The sequence below is a fragment of the Vicia villosa genome, unplaced genomic scaffold, assembly GCF_029867415.1.
Source record: "Vicia villosa cultivar HV-30 ecotype Madison, WI unplaced genomic scaffold, Vvil1.0 ctg.000365F_1_1_3, whole genome shotgun sequence".
Lineage (NCBI taxonomy): Eukaryota > Viridiplantae > Streptophyta > Magnoliopsida > Fabales > Fabaceae > Vicia > Vicia villosa.
In genome coordinates this window covers 169,484-190,406 of record NW_026705167.1, presented here as the reverse complement: position 1 = coordinate 190,406, position 20,923 = coordinate 169,484, and the positions used below count along the sequence as shown (strand labels likewise).

Here is a 20,923-nt window from a genome sequence, read left to right as displayed (position 1 = left end):
ATTCATGTTAAACTTTTGGGTCATTTTCATAAAATTTTAAAAAAATTGAACCAAATTTAAAATAAGAAAAATAGGGATCAATTTGTAATTTTTGAAAATTTTAAGGGGCCAATTTATAAATTTTAAAAATTATTAGGGATTTATTTGTAATTTTTTGAAAATTTTGATACCAAATTTGTAATTTTTATAAAATATAAGAACCATTTTGCAAACTTTCAAAAATTAATAGGGTTAAATAAGTTTTTGGTCCCTATAAAATTACCAAATTTCGTTTTAAGTCCCTCTAAAATTTTCCTTCAAATTTCAGTCCCTACAAAATATTCCGTCTAAAGAAATGGTCCCTGACGTTAAAAGCCACTAACGGCTGCTGATGTGTCAAGACAGGTGGAATTTTTTTAAACCATTTTTTAATTGTTTTAATCCAGCCTTATCTTTAAGATGATCTTCTTCTTCTGGTCCCTCCTCTTTCTCTAATCTTCATCGTGGTCCCTCTTCTCTCATCCATTCTTGTCCCTTTCACTCAAGTGGTCCCAACAACGACAACTCCTGCTCCTGCTCCGGTCCCAAAAAACGACAAGGTAAGTCCCACTTTCTGATTCTATTGTTTAATAATTGCGACATTTCTGTCTTGAAACTTGTTTAGGGTTGTGCGTTCCTTGCATGCAGTATTTAGGGTTCTATTTTTGTCTGATATACCATTGAAATGTGTAGGGAATGGGGTTATTTAAGGTTGTCTTTTTTACCAATGGCAAATTTGTAAGAGATGAAGGGGTATCATATGAAGGGGGCGATGTTTTTGCTATAGCTGGTCAGGACCCAGATTTCTGGTCATATTTTGAAGCATGTGATTTACTTAAGTCTTTGGATGCTTCATTTATAAAGGAAGATGTGAAAATGTGGTGGAAGTCCGAACATGGCTCACTTGAAAATGATCTAAAACCACTTGTTAATGATGAGGATGCAACATTGTTAGCTATGTGTGCTGAGGAAACAAAGTCTGATATTGAGATATATACTGAGCCAAAAGACAATGTTAATTCAGAAGATAGTGAAGATAGTGAATCAAGTGAAGACTCTTTGGATGGCATACATTTTGAAGATAGTGAAGAGGAGAGGATGAATGATAATGATGAAGATGTAGGTGAAGAGATCAATAATTCTGGTGCAGGTGGAGTGGAAGATGGTGCAGGTGGAGTAGAAGATGGTGCAGGTGGAATAGAAAATGGTGCAGGTGGAACAGAAAGTGGTGCAGGTGGTATACATACAGGAATGATGACAGCAGAGATGGAAAGGGAACACATAATTGATGATGACTACTTAACAGATGAGCTTGATAGTGGGGCAGATGATGATAGTGATGGTGGTAGGCCTTCAATGGTAAAGTTTAGGGATGATGAAAAACTTAGAAAGGAATTTAAGTTCAAGGTTGGAATGGAATTTTCATCTCTGAAGCAATTTAAAAAGGCTGTACTGGAACACAATGTGTTGAATGGGAGGGAAGTTAAGTTTGCCAAGAATGATGGGGAAAGGTGCAGGGTTATTTGTAAGGATAAACAACAATGTGGTTACACTGTTTTATGCAGTAGAGTGTTGAGAACTGAATCATTCAGGATTAAGACTTTAATTCAGAAGCACAAATGTGGAAGGAAGTTCTTCAACAAGAATGCTAATGCTGATTGGGTGTCTAGAATAATTGTGGACAAGTTGAAGAACAATTCAGGTATGAAATTGAATGAGATTGTTTCTGATGTTAGATTGAGGTTTGCCACAGAAATTACTGGATGTAGGGCTTTCAAAGCAAGGCAAATAGCTAGAAGGGTTGTTGAAGGTGACTCAGCCAAGCAGTACACTATGTTATGGTCATATGGAGCTGAATTGAGAAGGGCATGTATAGGTAATACATTTAAGTTGAACATTTCTGGTTTGCCACCTAAGTTTGAAAGGTGCTACATGTGCTTTGATGGTACAAAGAGAGCATTCAAGAATGGTTGTAGACCTTTCATAGGATTGGATGGTTGTCACTTAAAGAACAAATATGGTGGAATATTGTTGATAGCTGTCAGTAGGGATGCTAATGATCAGTATCTTCCACTTGCCTTTGGTGTTGTGGAGACTGAGTGTAGAGACTCTTGGAGCTGGTTTATGAGGTTGCTTCTTGAAGACATAGGTTCTGATAATAGGTGTTGCTTCATTTCTGATCAGCAAAAGGTGTTATTTGTTAATCTTTATTTCCTTATATGTGATTATATGTGATTTTAAGTATTAACTTAGGTCTTTATATGCAGGGATTGGTGAATGTATTTGAGGAAGACTATCCTGAATTTGAGCACAGGTTTTGCTTAAGACATTTGTATGCTAACTTCAAGAAGAAGTTTGGGGGTGGTACACTCTATAGAGATCTAATAATGGCTGCAGCAAAGGCAACCTATTTTGAAGACCATGAGGCTAAGATGAATCAAATTAAAGAGGCAAATCCAGATGCCTATGAATGGATGAATGCTATTCCCAAGAATAAGTGGTGTAAGCATGCCTTTCCCTTCTACTCTAAGTGTGATGTTCTTATGAACAACCTAAGTGAATCTTTTAATGCTACTATTTTGATGCAAAGGGATAAACCTATACTAACCATGTTTGAATGGATTAGGAACTATCTAATGGGTAGGTTTGCCACTCTTAGGGAGAAGGTAGAGAATTACAAAGGAGTGATTATGTCTAAGCCACTTAGAAGGTTAGATAGGGAGATAGAAAAAAGTGCTAGTTGGCTGCCCACTTATGCAGGTAGATTAACATTTCAGGTTACTCATGTAATGTTCACAGATAGTTTTGTTGTGGACTTGGCAAAACATACATGTTCTTGTAATTTTTGGGACTTGGTAGGGATCCCATGTAGACATGCTGTTGCAGCCATTCATAGGAAGGTAGATAACCCCATTAACTATGTACACAAGTGTTATCATAAGTCTACCTATGTAACATGTTACAATGAAGTTATCAGTCCTATTAATGGCCAAAACAAATGGCCAAAGACCACTGACCCTGAAATCTTGCCACCTAGTTATAAGAGAGGCCCTGGCAGACCAAAGAAATTGAGAAGAAGAGAGGCTGATGAAGAAAGTCAAACAAGGTGGCAAAGGACTAACACAAGTCATAGGTGCAAGATTTGCTTTGAATATGGACATAACAAAAGGACTTGTAAGAAAAACAAACAGCTAGCAGTTATTGTTGGTGAAGTACCAAGAGATGTACCAAGAGATGTATCAAGAGATGTACCAACAGATGTACCAACAGGTGTTGCACCCACCCAAGGAAGCCAAACACCTAATGTGGGAACTTCTGGAGTCAAAAAAAGGGTAAGTAATTGAACTAAATTGGTTACAGTTATTTTGGTTGATTTTCTTACAATTACATTGGTTGCAGGCTTCTGTGCAAATAGGAGGGAAATCAAAGAAGTCAAAGTCTACTGCAAATATAGGAGGGAAATCAAAGAAGTCAAAGTCTACTGCAAATGTAGGAGGGAAATCAAAGAAGTCAAAGGCTTCTGTGCAAACTAATGATGTGCCACAACATGAAGCTGTAAGTGAGAATCAGGCTGAAGATGTGCAAGCTGGAGATGTGCCTCATAGCAATGAGAATCAAGCTGAAGATGTGCCTCATAGCAATGAGAATCAAGCTGAAGGTGTGCAAATTAATGATGTGCAATCTAATGATGTGCCTGCTAATGATGTGCCTGCTAATGATGTGCCTCATACCAATGAAGCTGTAAGTGAGAATCAAGCTAATGGTGTGCCTCATACCAATGAAGATGTGCCTGCTAATGATGTGCCTCATACCAATGAAGATGTGCCTCATTCACAAAACACTGTCAGTTCAGCTGAGGCAATGAAAAGGTATTGTGGAATTGATCCTGATGAATTGGAGGCCTTGTTAGATGATGAGGAAATACTTGACATTGCACCATTGAGAATTGATACTAGTCCTGTCAAGAGTAAAAGACCTGGTCCCAAGACCTTTATTGGGAAATGCCCCAAGGTTCCAAAAACTGTCAAACCATCCATTGCTCCAAAGGTGTCCAAAGCTGCCAACAAGCCAACTATGTCAACTATGAGTGACCCTGTAAGTTTGTAACAAACATTGATGTACCTTGGCATGCTGTGTTTATAAACCATTGTTAACTGTTTTTTGTCTTAACAGGTAAAGGTAATGATATCACCAAGGAAAAAGTCCAATCTTGCTGCATCTCCAATTAGAAAGAGTGATAGGCTAAGGACTTTGAAGGCAAAAAATATACCGGGGCCTGGAAGGGATCAAAATGATCCACTTGAAATTCCTGATGAAGACACTACTGTGAGCAGTGCTAGTGGGAGCAAGCCATGGGCTGACATCCAAAAGAGCATGACTCAGTGATCCATAATTGTCCTACTGTTTTGTTATTTACTTTGAAACATTTGTGTGATGTATGATGAACCACTTTTGGAAGTATCTCTTTTGTGTTGAACTGAATCTAAGCTGTATTATGAAGATGTATTATGAACCACTTTTGGATGTATCTCTTTTGTTTTGTACTGAATCTAAGAGCTTTGGTTTTATCAGTTGCTTTGGTTTTTATCAGTTGCTTTGGTTTTTATCAGTTGCTTTGGTTTTGTATCAGTTGCTTTGGTATTATGAACCATTTTATCAGTTGCTTTGGTTTTTCATTTATGTGTATCATAACAAACAAAATTGAAACAAGAACTACATTGTATTTCATTAAACCAGAACATCAAACAAGAACATCAAACAAATACATCAAACAATGAACATAACCAAACTACAATATTTTTCCAAACATAAAATCCAAACATAACCAAACATAACCAGACTACATTATTTCACAAGCCTAAACAACTCAGTAATTACACTTGAACACAAAATACAAATTAATCATACAGGACACAACAAGAACCAACATCTTTATTTTTCCATGATATTCCAATATTTTCAACTTGGCCTTTAAGTTCTTGTTCTTCTTCCTTGCATCCTCATACAATGACTTCATATATCCCACAGATTCCATGACATCAAACTCTGAATTCCTAATGGTAAGATCTTCATTTCCAGATTTTTCACCAACATCTTCAGCCCATATGAATAGATTACAAGTATCAGCATTCTTCCAGTAAGGACATCTCCAAAACAACCTCCCCTTATTTGCTCCATTGTTACATTGATACATCACCATCCGAGCTTGACACCCACAAAACCTACCACCAAATCGCGATTTCACTGAAACAGACGACATAGGTCACGATGGACGAAGAATAACTTGAAGGAATGAACGAAGAAGAAGCACAAAGTGACACTGATATAGGAAGTAGGGCAAAAGAAGAAGAGGAACAATGGAGGCAGAAGATGAAGAAGAGGAATTAGGGCAAAGGATTTGCAAAGGAATGACACTGTGTTGTCCCTTTAATAACACGCTGGATTAAAACAATTAAAAAATGGTTTAAAAAAATTCCACCTGTCTTGACACATCAGCAGCCGTTAGTGGCTTTTAACGTCAGGGACCATTTCTTTAGACGGAATATTTTGTAGGGACTAAAATTTGAAGGAAAATTTTAGAGGGACTTAAAACGAAATTTGGTAATTTTATAGGGACCAAAAACTTATTTAACCCAAATTAATAATAAACAATTTAACATTTATATAATGAAGCAATTTCAAATTCTTTACTTTTTGGTGTCATTTGAAATTTTTAAATTTAACTTGAATAAAATATCTTATAAATTTACATCATTTTAACAATTCTCCATGTTTTTTATCCAAACAATAAATTTTGATCTAGTCATTTTAAATTCTCTCCAAAAATTATTTTTCCTCATTAAAATATTTCATCCAAACACTATAAATGATTTTGAGAAATGATAGAATCCATTATAGATAGATAAATATTTTTCAAATAATATAGGGATATAAAAGTAAAATAAGTAATTCGCGACTTAAAATATGTGATTTTTTTTATTGATAAAGAGTCCCTAAGTCCAAAAAGGAAAGAACTACAAAGGCACATCACCAAAGGAGTAAACGCCCAAACTATTAGCGAACACACATACTCCTGCAAGATAACAGGTATATCAATGTAGATACAAGAATGCTTTAATGAACAAACAATATTTGCAAGAGCATCAACACATATATTTGTTTCTCTATACACATGAAAGACTTGGAAGCTCTCATATTCTTCCATAAACTCACGAATTTTTCTGAGTAGAGCGAAACCATTCACATTATTGGACCTACCATCTTCCAAAATTTTCGCAACAAAAGTAGAATAAATGTTAAGGGTCTGCTTGTTTTGATAGAAATACATACGAGAGAAGTTGACGAGTGATAAAGAGAAGAGAAAAAAACAATTTCTACTGCTTGGGTTAGGGAAGAAGTAGGGGAGAGAGACCAAAAATATGAGACCCACCAACTTTTTAATTCTCCTCTATGATGCGAAAAAAGTATGGAGAAAGAGGATAATTTGGTTAACAACGGTATGGTCGATTTGGAATTCAATAAACAACTTCATCTTCAATAATATTAACATTGTCTTAGATGAAGTTATTACAAACATCAAATTGGTTTCTTGGATTTGGTTGGCAATTGGTGCAAAATTAAGTAGATTCATTCTTTGTTCTATTGGTTTCAAGCACCTTTAGAAGTTCTTAAAATGTATTAACTTATTGTTTTTTTCTTCTTGTGTTTGTAATGGGTTGTGTGTACCCCTAGTACTCACCTCATTCTTAATCAATCAATCTTGTCTATAAAAAAAAGGATATATTTAATATATTTTAACTTTCCAATATTGCCATTATTTCATTCAAATTAATACCAATTGTTTTAAAACATTTCATCGTGCTTTAGTTAAACATTTCATGATATTTTTTCAAAAAAACTATCACTGTAAATAATTCTACTACAGTTTAATAATTAATTAATTATAGATAAATTTAATCTAATTATTTGAATTAATATAAAATAGATTAAAATTATCTATTAATTTAATCAAGTTAATTTAAGGTAGTTAGTATTTTTAATAATATCTAACACTTTTTTCTTCTCTATTTTTTCTTTCTTTTTCTTATACCAATCAACACATCAAATCAACTCTATTTCTCTTCTATTTCTCTCTTTTCACACTCTTTCTCATCTTTTTCTCTCTTTTCATTTTCTCTTCACAACCAAACACACCGTAAGTTCCACCTTTCTCATCTCTGAAGCCTTAGTAAGCTTCAGCCCTTAAAATAAACTCATAATTATGCAATGAAAGCACTACATTGCTCTCGATATTTGGAAAAACCACCAAACCATTTACCCACCGCTTCTCGAATAATTCCTCCATACCTAGCTTGACTATTATTTTTGCTAGCCCCGTCCGTACCATATCATTAGGGGGCGACTTCCACCTACCATTATGGTTCCATGCTTCTTTCTCCATCACTTTTATGTTTTTGTTCTTTGATATTTAATACCAAAGACTACTCTGTAAAATATAGTGCTCAAACTCAATAAGCCGAAGGTAAAAAATATCATGCTCTTTTTTATTTCGCCAACTCTATAATTGAGACTTTATATATATATATATATATATATATATATATATATATATATATATATATATATATATATATATATATATATAAATATAGTTGTAAGGAGTTGAATCATATCTTACAAAGAAATATATATTTCTTTTAATTTAAAGATGTTATTGGTGAACAATATTGTACACGCTATTCAACAACTTGTTAGCGCCTTCCAATCCAAGGTTTACTTGTAGTATTGTAAACCAAACAAGACTTCTGGTTGTGTAGTTAGAGGCATAATTTGATGTGCAACCAGAGGCAATTTGATAGATCCAACTATTTGAGGATTTTGGATCAAATTTGATACAACAAAACCACGTCTTCTAGATTCGTGACGTTTTGCCGAGGAGGTGGAGAAAGAGGTGGTTGATTGATCGCTGCTTAAGCTACTGCATGGACAACATCTTCTCGAGCAACTGAATGAATAACTATGGATCTAACCATTACTCTGAATCGTAGGAACTAGAGATCTGGAGATTTAAGGAGTTGAATTTGAAATGATATTCAATTGAATCAAACACGACAAATCTTCGTGTTCGATCTTGATTGCTCTTGATTCAGTGAGTTGAGAAGATTATGAACTATGAATTGGAGGGAGAACATGAAATTATGGAAAATGCAGGAATCAGAAGTCAATTCCCACAAACACTGCCACTGTTTCGTTATAGAACCAGAAAATTGAGTGAGGGTCAAAAGTGATGGCGGATCTGAGCTTCTGGCGCAGTGGACAAGGGTCCGACATGCAATGTTAGCACTCCAACGCTCAAATCAGTATGTGAGAGAGAAGAGCGAATTAAAATAATGTTTGAAACATGTACCTGAATTTGACGCATTCTCTATGTATAGTAGAGAGTAAATAGCAAACTCGATATTAGTTTCCGTTTGATCCACTTGCAGTGGAGATCTTTGTTATCTTCATGAAGGGAATTCTCGTGTACTGAGAAGATTCTAGAAGGATTACTATTCCCTCAGAGTGGTTAGCCATGGTCGATATGGTCGGCCCAAAATACTAACCTTGCAAATTAACCCCCTCTACCACATCAAAATCTTGGACCACCGCAGTGTCACACCAATTCGACCTCTCCGATCATCGTTTTGTTTAAGTGTAGAACATTGATATCATCGGTGATAATCAACCTTTAATTCCTACAATTTTCAATATGTCTCTTAATCACAACACACTTTGTCTCATTTATTTCGAAGAATCCTTTTGAACAACCTCAAAACCCACGTGTCTTTTTCTTTTTTTTACGACCAACGTGTCTCTCTATCACAATGTCTCAATTAATTTTGTTAAACATTTTTTACTATTTAGAGAAATTAAAAGTTAAAAAAAAAATTGAACAAAATTAACAAATATATCAAACACGTAGATAATTCAATTTTAAATGACAAATAAAAATTTAAAAAGAATCTTATCTTATAGTAATAATTAATTAAAGAGCACATATAATTAAAAGAAGTGTCAGCTAGTACACATCATTTTCCAAAAACAAAAACAAAAAGATATTACTAAAACCTTTGTAGCAGCATTTCACAAAAATTGACAAATTGACTCCCTATTTATTTATGACCCTATTCCTCACTCGTCTTTCCAGCTTGAACTTTTGGACATTTCCGAACAATGACGTGTAAAATCCAAAAAACAAAAGATTAAATTAAATAAATAATCAAAAAAAGAAAATAAAATGAATGGAGGAAGACAAATACATTGGTCACTTTTACCCTTTGTTGGTAAGGTGAAAAATTCGCGATCACATTCTTCTTCTTCTTCTTCCTGTGGTTGTTTGTTCCTTCCTTCTCTCTCACTGTCTCACTTCCTCTACCAAATCCAAAACCCTAATCCTTTCACATCGCAAATCAAATCATGGACGCCGATTCCTCTTGGACTGCTCGTCTCTCTTCCGCATCCAGACGCTATCAAGCCGCTCTTCAATCTCGATCAGGTCCGTCTTCTCCCCCTTTCGCGTTTTCCCCCAATTTCGAAAATTGAAATTCGATTTTGGATTATGTTTGGAAGCTGTTTTCAGCTGATGGTTATTGTTTTTTGAAGTTGTTTATGTGCTTTGGTTGTTACCGGGAATATAGAAATGAAATTATATGAATTTGGAAGTAGTGATAATTGGGATCTGTTATTAGTGGAGTTGTAAATTATAGGGCTTTACTTAATAGAAGCTTTTTTTTTAATCGGAAGGTTTGTTTCTGTATAAGTGTTTGTGCTTAATGATTTGAGGTTGTGTGAATGTAGATATGTTCATGGGTTTTGATGAAAACGATGTGGAAGAAGATATAAGGGAAGAGTTTCTGTGTCCGTTTTGTTCGGAGTATTTTGATATTGTTGGATTGTGCTGCCATATTGATGAAGAGCATCCAATGGAAGCAAAAAACGGGGTATGTATGACCACTTTTTGTTTGTTTGTTTGTCTTCTCTCTTCTGTTATTTTTTTTTCAAACAGCTGACAAGGTTTTCAGTATTGGCTAAGAGATGCTTAAGTAGTGCAGAGCCTACATGTCTTTCCCTGTTTTTTTTTGAAAGCTTGGTATCCGAACTTGCGATCAACTAGTTCAAGAGAGTCAATTCCACCATCCACTAGAGGGGGGGGGGGGGGGGGGGGGGGGGGGGGGGGTCCATTTAAAGCAAAGCTCTGTATGGACAGGCCCAACTCAGGAATTGTCTTTCCCTGTTTATTTCATATAGATGAAATCAATATTATGTTATGATGCTTACATTGGAAAAAAAGTTGTATGTTTTTTTTTTTTTTGTAGTTAGAGAAATCAATAGTTTTTATGGATTACAACATTTCTGCATGCAGGTATGTCCAGTTTGTGCATTGAGGGTGGGGGTTGATATGGTTGCTCACATAACCTTACAACATGGAAATATATTTAAGATATCCTTTTTTTCTCCTCAAGTTCTATTCACTTCTGCCAATTCTTAAATAATTTTTAACATGAAAATTGCAGATTTTTTAGCATTTAGTTTAACATGTTTTTTACAATATGGAACATGTTCCCATAAAGTTTTACTTATTTTAAGGTTGATCAAAATTAATATAAATTGATTTTTATGTTTAAAGTTCAAACCATACCCTATTACTTGGCTGAATTCCTTAACTAGGGAATACATGCAGCGCAAGAGGAAATCACGGAAAGGTGGATCTTATTCAACACTTTCTTTATTGAGGAAGGAGCTGAGAGAAGGAAATTTGCAATCCCTTTTTGGTGGGTCTCAATGTATAGTGTCCTCGTCTAATGCAGCACCTGATCCGCTGCTGTCTTCATTCATATCGCCTTTAAGTAATGAATCTATGAGTTCTCAGTCTCACACACATACGGAGACAAGATCATCCAAGAAAGGCTCGGATGAGACTGTACCAAAAAGGTATTTCTTTTCAATTTTCAAGTTCCGTAACAGATTAATCTCCCCACTTCTCTGAATTCTGCTCAATATTGCCAAGTCTTCCTAAATGAGTTGATATGTGATACTGTGCCCATCTCTTGTTTTTCATGCGAGAATACTATTGTTTATACGTAAATGAAAATTTCAATAAATTGGTAGGTTTTATTCTACTATTGCAGTATTTTTATACTAGATAGATTGTATTCATTGTTATGGTTTTCTTCCTACTTATCATTTCTCTCACACTAGAGTCCTGAAAAGCTTTATTCATTGTTTCTGGAACAAATGTTTGAAAACAGGAAAAAGTGAAGACATTTGACAGTTTTCCAATTCAAAGTGAAAACAAGATGAGAAAAGAAAACATTTCCTCAAACTTAACAGACTTTAAGAGACTTGTTTTCACACTATCAGTACCAACTGTGTGATGATGGCATGTTTAATTTATCTGAATTTTGTTAAAGGCTTATGGCTTCCAACTTATTCAATTGAGTAATTTATTTGCTCTGAATAAATATTTTTTTCCTGATTATTTTGTCATTAATGTTTTTGCATTTGTAACCTTTCACATGTCCGATCAATTTAGTGCCTTGTTGCAAACAATGTCTTGTTCCTTGCTAAGGGCACAGTTTTCGAACAATATTACACAATGGTATGGGTTCTATTGTCTCCTGGTATCTAACAAGTCTACCTTTTCTGTTCAGCCATGTGGAGACACCAACCATGTCAGTTAAAGATAAGGAGGAGAAGACGAAAAGATGTGAATTTATTCAAGGACTGTTGATGTCCACCATACTTGATGACGATTTATGAAAAGAAATCCATCAAGATGTAATGCTTCAGTGGCGGGCTAATTCACAGATGCAATCTACAATCTATATAGTTTGTTTACTGAAGTTGTCTATGTATGTATTCCGAGTGGAATAATAAAGAGTAGTAAATTAATGTAATCTATGTTGTATGTGTACTGATGTTTGTAGCTCGAGTGTTTCATATGGCATCCTTAATATAAGATGGTAAGGCTTAAAGAAATAGATAAAGTTCCTTTCTGGCCACAACTTATGTTTGCCTTATGCTTCTGTCTTGTACAAAATAAACATACTAGAAATCTCAAGAGATGAAAATTTCATGTCTGGTATAATGAGAAAATTTTAGGTATAACGGTATTATCTTTGCATGATGGGCATTTATTATCTTTTATTATTAAAATAATTTATGCAAGTTTATTCATAAGCGTCTATTTTGATAAGCACTTATATCATAAGCGGTATATAAGCTGTTTAAACAGGCTTTCGTGTAAATAAATGAAATTTAAAACATGTGAAGGACCGAGTAAGAGACCCATCTTCCTTATGATTAGCTCTTAGAAAGGAGAGACTATCATTAGCGAACAAAAGATGGGTGATTTTATGAGCACTCATTACCATTTTAATGTCAAGGGTTCTGTTATTCCTGAATGTCACTCATTGCATGCCAGTTGAGCGTCAAGGGTTTTGTTACTCTGAGCTTCTTTATGCATCAATCCAAACAAAACTATAGCAAATAAACAAACAAGAAGAAAGAGTACTACCTTTGCGAGTGTCTCGTTCTAACGTGAAGCTACCATTTGCAGAACAAAGGTATATCAATCAATATAAACACTTATATATAAATTTTTACACAAGTTATTTATGTAGTAAATGATTAAACAATATTAAACTATTTTTGTATAAAATGTCATCAAATGTTTATATATATATATATTCTCTCAACAGTAATTATAAAATATATGTATGTAGATAAGTATGGATAAACTAATCCAAACAACCTTGATAAAAGTTATTATTATTTTAATAATAATATCTTACAATTTAATACCAACAAAATGTATATTTAAAAATGATCATCAGTCAACTTTTAACTATAAGTTAGTTGATAATTTATTTTACCAAGTACAACCATAGATATAGATTAAGTTACCAAATAAACCAAGTAATTACATATTCTAAACTATGAAATGTTTTAAATATAAACCACCGAGCGAGTGAGCGAAAGGCTCGGAATCAGGTTCGGTGCAGCTTTTTCACGTCAATATTAGAAAGGGTTAAATAAGTTTTTGGTCCCTATAAATATTCCAATTTTCATTTTTAGTCCCTCACTGCCTTTAGGCAACGGTTTTTACAAGAAAACCGTTGTCAAAACCAGCTAAAACCGTTGCCTAAAGGCAGGGAGGGACTAAAAATGAAACTGCAATATTTATAAGGACCAAAAACTTATTTAACCCTATTAGAAACAACAAAACTAGAGGGAAAAAAATAACCGAGGGAAACTGAGAGAGAAAGAAAGAAAAAACTTTCAAAAAACCATTTTCTTTCTCTTCACTTTCTTTCTTTCTTCGCCTTTCTTTCTTCTTGATTCATACAGAAAGAAAGGCTCTCTCAGAATCCTAATGTCTGCATCTTCATCATTATTTTTCTCATTCTCATGAGCATTTAATTACAAAATAATAATATTTTTGAATTGTTACGAACGGTGTTTGATTGAATCTTCCCAACATTTAATCGTTTATTTTCTCATAAATCGATTCGGATTTTCGTTTTTCGAAAGTGTTGAATTGTTGAGGCCGAGTAATGGCGACAGAGCCAGAGCCAGAGCCAGCTTTGCCATTCTCACTTGTATCCGTTGTTGAAGACGTTATTCAAAAACATGGAAGTAGTTTAAGCGATATCAATTTGGCTACAAGAAAAGCTCAAGAAGCTTGTAAGTATCGCATTTCTTCATTCTTCGATTCTTTCGCAATGTTTTCATTCAATTCCGTTGTTAGTAACATAGATAGTACTTTGTGTATGCTGTGTTGTTGAATTGTAGCTTCAAGAAGGAATGGAGCAGCTACTTGGCTGCGAAATACAGTTGGAAACGTCGGAGGAAAAGAGATGGTGGATGAACCTTCTGAACAAGATTTCAGAATTGCATTGCGAAGTGGCATTATCCTTTGCAATGCTCTCAACAAAATTCAACCTGGAGCTGTTCCCAAGGTATATATATCCGAGCATCGGAATTAGAATCCCGATTTTAATAGTAAAATCTCATGATTTTGCAATTATACTTGCCTTGAATGATTAAGAGTATATGCATAATCATACTTTGGCGGAATCTGATGGAATTGCATTGAATAGTATAATCCACAATCTTTGAAATGTTTAACATGACCGGTGTCCGATACATATAGGTTTAATTACTTCTTGTGTCTGGTATCTGTGTGTTTGTTGGTGCTTTATAGATTATCTTAGTCATTGGTTTGTGTGATAATCATTGTGTATGTATTGTTAGGTAGTTGAAGCCCCGAGTGACATTGATAACATTCCTGATGGGGCAGCGCTGTCTGTTTATCAATACTTTGAAAATGTAAGGAATTTTCTAGTAACTGTGGAGGAGATGGGGCTTCCAACATTTGAAGCTTCTGATTTGGAGGAGGTGCGCTATTACAGTTTAAGTGCGATAGAGTTCATGAAGTTTTGGTACTTTGAAATTATTGCAACATTATTATCGTTGTTGTGATGTAATTTTATTCTGCTTAAAGATGTTTTATTTCTTTTTTCAGGGAGGGCAATGTTCGAGGATAGTGAATTGTGTTTTAGCACTTCAATCGTATAGTGAATGGAAAATGGGAGGTAAAAATGGATTGTGGAAATATGGTGGGAATCCCAAACCACGTAGCTTTGAGAAACCAGTTGTGAGGAAACGCTCAGAACCATTTACGAGGTCTTTGTCAAGAGCTAAGTCAATAGGCGACAAAGATAGTTCGCCGGGTGATCACTCTTTTAACATTGATGCTGTACTGCCTGATCCCAGTGAAGGGGTAATTAGTTAATGATCATTTTTGGTTTTTTTTAGACTAGCAATTATTTGATAATCAAACCGAATCTAACGGTTCAACTAGTTGAACTTGAACCGTGAGCGGACACTATCTATTTGAACCATGACTTGGAAGTCTTACTGGTTCAATGTGGGATTGGGTTTTTAAAACATTTGTTCTGAGTGAGTGTACTATATGTCCATATCTATCTGAATAACTTTTTGGATTGATATCTGCAGAGTTCTATTCCTTCAGTGTATTCACTAATTCGTGAAATTTTGCATGATAAGAAGCAAGAAGAAATTCCAATTGTAAGGATTATTGCTTATCATCAACTACACTGTATATATATGTTGTATAGCACCTCTTGGAAGAGATTTTTTAGAATTTGCTCATCACTAAAGAGTTAATTAATGTCTTTTGTCAGATAATGGAATCTCTGCTTAGTAAAGTCATGGAGGAGTTTGAAAGTCGCGTGCTCACCATACAGCAACAAACAGTGTGTTCCAACCTCATATCAGTGAAACTGTTTAAAATAAAATTCCCCTGTGGGTGTGTTTTGCATGCATTCACATACACACACACCCAAAATTTGATCTATATGTCTTGCTAAATTTCATTACAATTTTTATGATGACAGTCTATAACACCCCGAGAAGATAAGGCACCATCTAAAGCATTGAATTCAAATTTAAAAGTTGTTGATGGTGATGAAGAGGTAAAAAATGATGATGTAGATGGTGTGAAGCACAATGGCAGTGAAGAATCAAGTAGCCAGCTTTTGAAGCATCAAAACTGCCAAAACATAATTCAAAGGCAAAATGAAAACATCCAGGTAACTCATGCACGTAAAGTCGTAAAGCAATATATGCAGTAACTCAAGTTGCATACTGCATGAGTATGGGATGAAATGATGGTGTATAAGGAACTTACTAAAGCTAGATTAATTCAGGAATGTAAATGATTAAGTGACGAATTTGATATTGACAATCTTCAGGAATTGAAAATGATTGTTCATCAAACAAAAGAAGGAATGCACTGTCTACATAAAAAATACAGGGAGGATTTCGTCTATCTAGCTAAGCATCTGAATAGCTTAGCTTCTTCTGCTTCAGGATATCAGAAAGTTCTAGAAGAAAACCGCAAGTTATACAATCAGATGCAGGACTTGAAAGGTGAAACCCAATTTGTTTTCAGTGTCTGATAATTAATTTCCTTCTTAGTTTTCTGAATGAGACTAGATAGTAAAACATTTTTACTTGTTTGTAGGAAATATTAGAGTGTACTGTAGAGTTCGCCCCTTAAAAGGGCAACCAAACAATCGTGGCATTGTTGGTAATGTAGAAGAAGAAAGTCTTTCACTCATAATGCCTTCTAAGAATGGAAAAGAGGCGAAGAAGATATTTACTTTTAACAAAGTGTTTGGTCCTTCTGCAACTCAAGGTAGGTTCTGTTGTCCTTTTAATCCAAAGGTTACTTTGTGTTGCCAAATATTCTACATAGAAATTAAAATGACCCACAATTTACAATCTTATGGATGTTTTTGCCATTCTAAGTCTATGCATAACAACACATATTATTTCAATGGAGTTTGACGCTTAGACTTCTCATGTTTGGTTCATGGACGATTGATTCTCTTTATGTTTTACATGCAGTGGAGGTTTTCTCAGATATACAACCTCTGATTCGTTCAGTTTTGGATGGATTCAATGTTTGTATATTTGCCTATGGCCAGACAGGCTCAGGAAAAACACACACCATGGTAAGACTAAGAGAATCAGACAATAATGCTGCCCCCTCTCTGTTTTCACTTTCTAAATTGTACAAATTGTTATAATTCCTTTAGTGCTTCTTATGTGTTGATGTAGTCTGGACCAGACAATATTAGCGAGGACACAGTTGGTGTCAACTACCGCGCTTTGAGGGATCTTTTCAATCTTTCAGAACAACGGAAAGACACAATTCACTATGATATCTCTGTCCAAATGCTTGAGATATACAATGAGCAAGTGAGAGACCTGCTAATGATTGATGCTTCTAATAAAAGATATCCTTTTTGTTAATTTACCAACACTACTAACTAATTTTTTAAATTAATGATTCTCTAGCTACTGTCTGTGATCCATTAACACTTGCATACATTAGAAATTCGCAACAGCTCCCATAATGGTATTAATGTGCCAGATGCAAACCTTGTTCCTGTTTCATCCACAGCCGATGTCTTAAATTTGATGAACTTGGGGCAAAGGAATCGGGCAGTTAGTGCTACTGCGATGAACAATCAAAGTAGTCGTTCTCATAGGTGTGTGCAGATCAAATTCATCTCTTAAATTCTTCAACTTACAGCACTGATTTTTTTTCTTAATCAAGCTGATCAGCGAGGCTTTTCTAGCTGTGCCAAAATAAATCAAAAGAAAAATAGTCTCAGTTAACTCTTCAAAGTCTTAACAGTCTAATAGCTATGCAGATATTGATATTTGTTGTGATGTTTGGTGAAATGCGATTGATCCTTTGTGCATGTTCATTAAGCTCAAATTTTAAACCTTGTACTTTTTCCCGTGTTATGTATATCCTTTAATAGAAAAACTAGTATCTCACTGCGCTAGACTATTACATACTTTGGTATCTTGTTTATCATATACGTTTTCCTATAAATTTATTAATCGGTACTAGCGTGTGACGTGCTAATTGCAGCTGCTTGACAGTTCATGTTCAAGGAAGAGAGCTTACGTCAGGAAATAGTCTACGTGGATGTATCCACCTAGTTGATTTGGCTGGAAGTGAGAGGGTTGATAAATCTGAGGTCATAGGAGATAGGCTAAAGGAGGCTCAACATATTAACAAGTCGCTTTCCGCTTTAGGAGATGTAATTGCTTCCCTTGCCCAAAAGCAACCACACGTTCCTTACCGAAACAGTAAACTTACTCAGTTGCTTCAGGACTCTCTTGGTATGTTCATATCCTTTCTTTTGGTATTGTTTCTTATGTTAGCTATTATGTAGCTGAATTCTGTCTATGTATTTGCATATACTTATCAGGAGGCCAAGCAAAGACACTCATGTTTGTTCATATTAGCCCGGAGCCTGAAGCTCTTGGAGAAACTATTAGTACACTTAAGTTTGCTGAAAGGGTCTCAACTGTTGAACTTGGTGCCGCAAGGGTTAATAAAAGTAGCAGCGAAGTGAAAGAGCTGAAGGAACAGGTTCTTTCTTCTTACCTTTTTTTTTCTCTGAATTGAACCACGAGTCTCTGTACGTGCAAATCGTGCACTTTCGTCATTGATTGTCTCTATCGTCTTCTATTCCAGATTGCTAGTCTACAGGCCACATTAGCAAGGATGAAGGATGGAGAGTTGGATAACTTTAAACATCCTGCAAATAGCATCACTGACATGACAAGGTCAACATCTCAATTGTCTTTCCTTGCCCCAACTAGTTGGACTTCCGGAGCTCGTAAGTTACCAAGAGATGATTCTAATAGCATCGAGGTAACATAATTAAACACGACTCCAAAAATTCATTTATTGAATATTTGTTTTAGCTAACTTTTAAAAAGAAAATATGTATTTTCTTTTCTTTCAAAAAACTGTCCTTAATATTATGATTGCAAGTTGATTTAAACATATCTAAAATTTGAAATTCACTACTACTAATGTTAAACATCTTAGAAGCAGATATACAAGAGAATGATCTCATAATACATAGTTTCCAATCTCCAGCAGCTAATATGTCAATAGTATAATACATATTCATAAAAATGATTTGGTTCTGTAGGACCCTAAAAAGGCTGCATCCAAGCTGAAAATACAAAGCCTTGATCCTGAAGACATATATATGAATTTACCTACATGGCCACATCCACATGCTGGGGTACATGGAAATGAGGATGACAGAGAATCAGTTTCTTGTAGAAGTATGAATAGGGATAAGAGCTTCACAACTGATGATAGCCTCACTGGACAGTCGGAAATAGAAAGCAAACATTCTCCATTGTTAAGTCCCTCATATCTTTCAGACCCTTCAAAAATATGTATGGAGGTGGCCACCACACCCACAAATGACTATGATGAGCTTGAGTTAGCAACTAGTGAATGTTCAGAATCAGACATGAGTTGGCAATCTCATTCATCCAAAACAACCGCCATCTCCAATGCATTAGTGTCTAGACCAAAGAAATCAGTTCATCTCAAACAAGCAAAGAACTTCGAAACCAGGTATTATTTGCTGCAGTTCATGTTGCTTGTGTTCTTTTCAAGGATCATATTATTAGAGCATTGGATTCACATACACAATCAGTGTAAAGTTTTTTTATACTCTCAATCAATCGTAATCGCCATATCACTAAAAAGGCTTGACTTTTAATCATAACTACTACTAAAGTCACACTTATCAGTGATTGTGATCTATAAACAGTTTTTAGTTTGACATTGTATCAAAACTAAATTCATTATTATTATTATTAACGAACTAACTAATTAACTAACTTGTATTTCGTTTCCTATAACTTTTCAATGTGGATAAGGAGTATGCTCCCGTCGTTGACTCCTTCATCGCCAAGGAAACAACCTACATTAGTTAGTCAACCAAGAAAGCATTCAGGTTCAGTTTCTGCTAAAAGAAGAAGTGGAAATGCCAAGTGAGATAGCTGCTCCAGGGGCCAGGGACAAGCTTCCTATTTTATTTCCCCACTGCCTTAACAATTTTTGTATATATCTATAATTTAGTTGTAAAGAGAAATGATAAGGGTTTTAATTTTTCATCATTAGAGGGACAGTGAAATAGTTGCCTCTGTTTTATAGTGTGATCATGAGATGCCACCCCATATCAATCTGTTTATAGGGACATAATTTTTGTACAAAAGGAGAAGAGGAAAATCCAACTTAGTTTTTAGTGTCCTATCCTCTGCTGCACTAGAACAAGAAAAGTAAGGGGAGTAATGGAAAAGTGATAGTGTTGTTTTTATGCTCCCCATGTATTTATTGACTGTTCTCTGCAGACTGCAGTACCTTCAGACTGTGCGGAGTTATATGAAAAAGTTGTGAATAGGAAAAAAATCGTGCAAGTACATAATTAATTTTACAAATTGTAAGTATATAGTATAGGCTATGCATAAATTAGTTTCTGTAAATCATTTTGTCATAGATAAGTTATATTGAATAAATAATTTCACAGCTTTATCAACCCAAAAAAATTTCACTGTGAAATTTAAATTCCATTTTTTGAAACAAAAACATTTTAAATGTTGGGGCTTAGCCCCTTACCATTCAAAAAATAATTTTATTTGAATTATTATATAATGTTTGTTACAAGAGAAAACATATGCTCTATATTTAACTTTTTATCTCATATGTAAATAAATATAAATGAATAAATGGAGGGAATATATGCTCTATATTTTAACTTTTATCTTTTTTTAAAAATATCATGTTCCGAATTCTGTCACGAGGACAAAAAAAATCATGTTTGACTTAGATAATATAGAAAATTAAATTTGAAGATGGAAAAGGAATTTTTTAAAAAAAAAATAAGAAATGAAAAATGATATATTGATATAGATCAAATCTTTGTTTTTATAAAAAACTAAAAAATTATTAGTGTTTGATGCACTAAAGAGGAGTAACGAGAGAGAATGAAAAGTGATTAAGAAGAATTATTATTGAAAAACTATTAAAAAATTGAATTACAATAAATATATATATATATATATATATATATATATATATATATATATATATATATATATATATATATATATATATATATATATATATATATATATATATATATATATATATATATATATAAGTAGTTTGTACACTAAATAATTAATTAGAATATGACTCGCGCGTTGCACGGTTATGTTGAATCTATTTTTTATATTTTATGTAATTGAAATAATTAAAACGATTTTTTAGATATAACTTTAATGGTGTATATTTAAATTGTCTCTCAAAAAAATATAATTATTTTATATAAATGATATATGACTATTAAATTATAATTATTATTTTAATATTAAAAATTGATATTTGAAATAATATACTTTTGTATTTGTTAAGATTTGAACTTATGACCTCAAATAGAAA

At 34.1% G+C, this 20,923-nt stretch overlaps 3 protein-coding genes across 5 annotated transcripts; all 3 read left to right on the top strand.

Moving 5' to 3' along the window:
• The first annotated feature begins 1,185 nt into the window (after positions 1–1,185).
• LOC131627513 (uncharacterized) lies at positions 1,186–4,468 on the top strand. Its single transcript, XM_058898358.1, has 4 exons — positions 1,186–2,208; positions 2,286–3,350; positions 3,418–4,113; positions 4,192–4,468. Exons 1-4 carry the CDS (start codon positions 1,270–1,272, stop codon positions 4,402–4,404), a joined length of 2,913 nt encoding a protein of 970 aa, XP_058754341.1. The 5' UTR covers positions 1,186–1,269; the 3' UTR covers positions 4,405–4,468.
• A 4,840-nt stretch (positions 4,469–9,308) lies between these two features.
• Positions 9,309–12,133, top strand: LOC131627520 (protein DEHYDRATION-INDUCED 19 homolog 3-like). Of its 2 annotated transcripts, XM_058898366.1 has the most exons (5): positions 9,309–9,553; positions 9,856–9,998; positions 10,421–10,500; positions 10,735–10,989; positions 11,709–12,133. In XM_058898366.1, the coding sequence occupies exons 1-5, from the start codon at positions 9,475–9,477 to the stop codon at positions 11,815–11,817; spliced, it is 666 nt and encodes a 221-aa protein (XP_058754349.1). In that variant the 5' UTR covers positions 9,309–9,474; the 3' UTR covers positions 11,818–12,133. The 2 variants fall into 2 exon arrangements, with proteins under 2 accessions (XP_058754349.1, XP_058754350.1); XM_058898367.1 differs by lacking the exon at positions 10,421–10,500 and having other exon boundaries at positions 10,739–10,989.
• Positions 12,134–13,159: 1,026 nt separating this feature from the next.
• On the top strand, positions 13,160–19,799 carry LOC131627519 (kinesin-like protein KIN-14I). Of its 2 annotated transcripts, XM_058898364.1 has the most exons (17): positions 13,160–13,743; positions 13,852–14,018; positions 14,314–14,457; positions 14,585–14,842; positions 15,079–15,150; positions 15,267–15,338; positions 15,480–15,674; positions 15,837–16,014; positions 16,109–16,282; positions 16,495–16,601; positions 16,708–16,888; positions 16,982–17,141; positions 17,534–17,787; positions 17,877–18,040; positions 18,146–18,325; positions 18,612–19,051; positions 19,360–19,799. In XM_058898364.1, exons 1-17 carry the CDS (start codon positions 13,614–13,616, stop codon positions 19,475–19,477), a joined length of 2,994 nt encoding a protein of 997 aa, XP_058754347.1. In that variant the 5' UTR covers positions 13,160–13,613; the 3' UTR covers positions 19,478–19,799. The 2 variants fall into 2 exon arrangements, with proteins under 2 accessions (XP_058754347.1, XP_058754348.1); XM_058898365.1 differs by lacking the exons at positions 13,160–13,743; positions 13,852–14,018 and having other exon boundaries at positions 14,355–14,476.
• Positions 19,800–20,923: the final 1,124 nt, after the last annotated feature.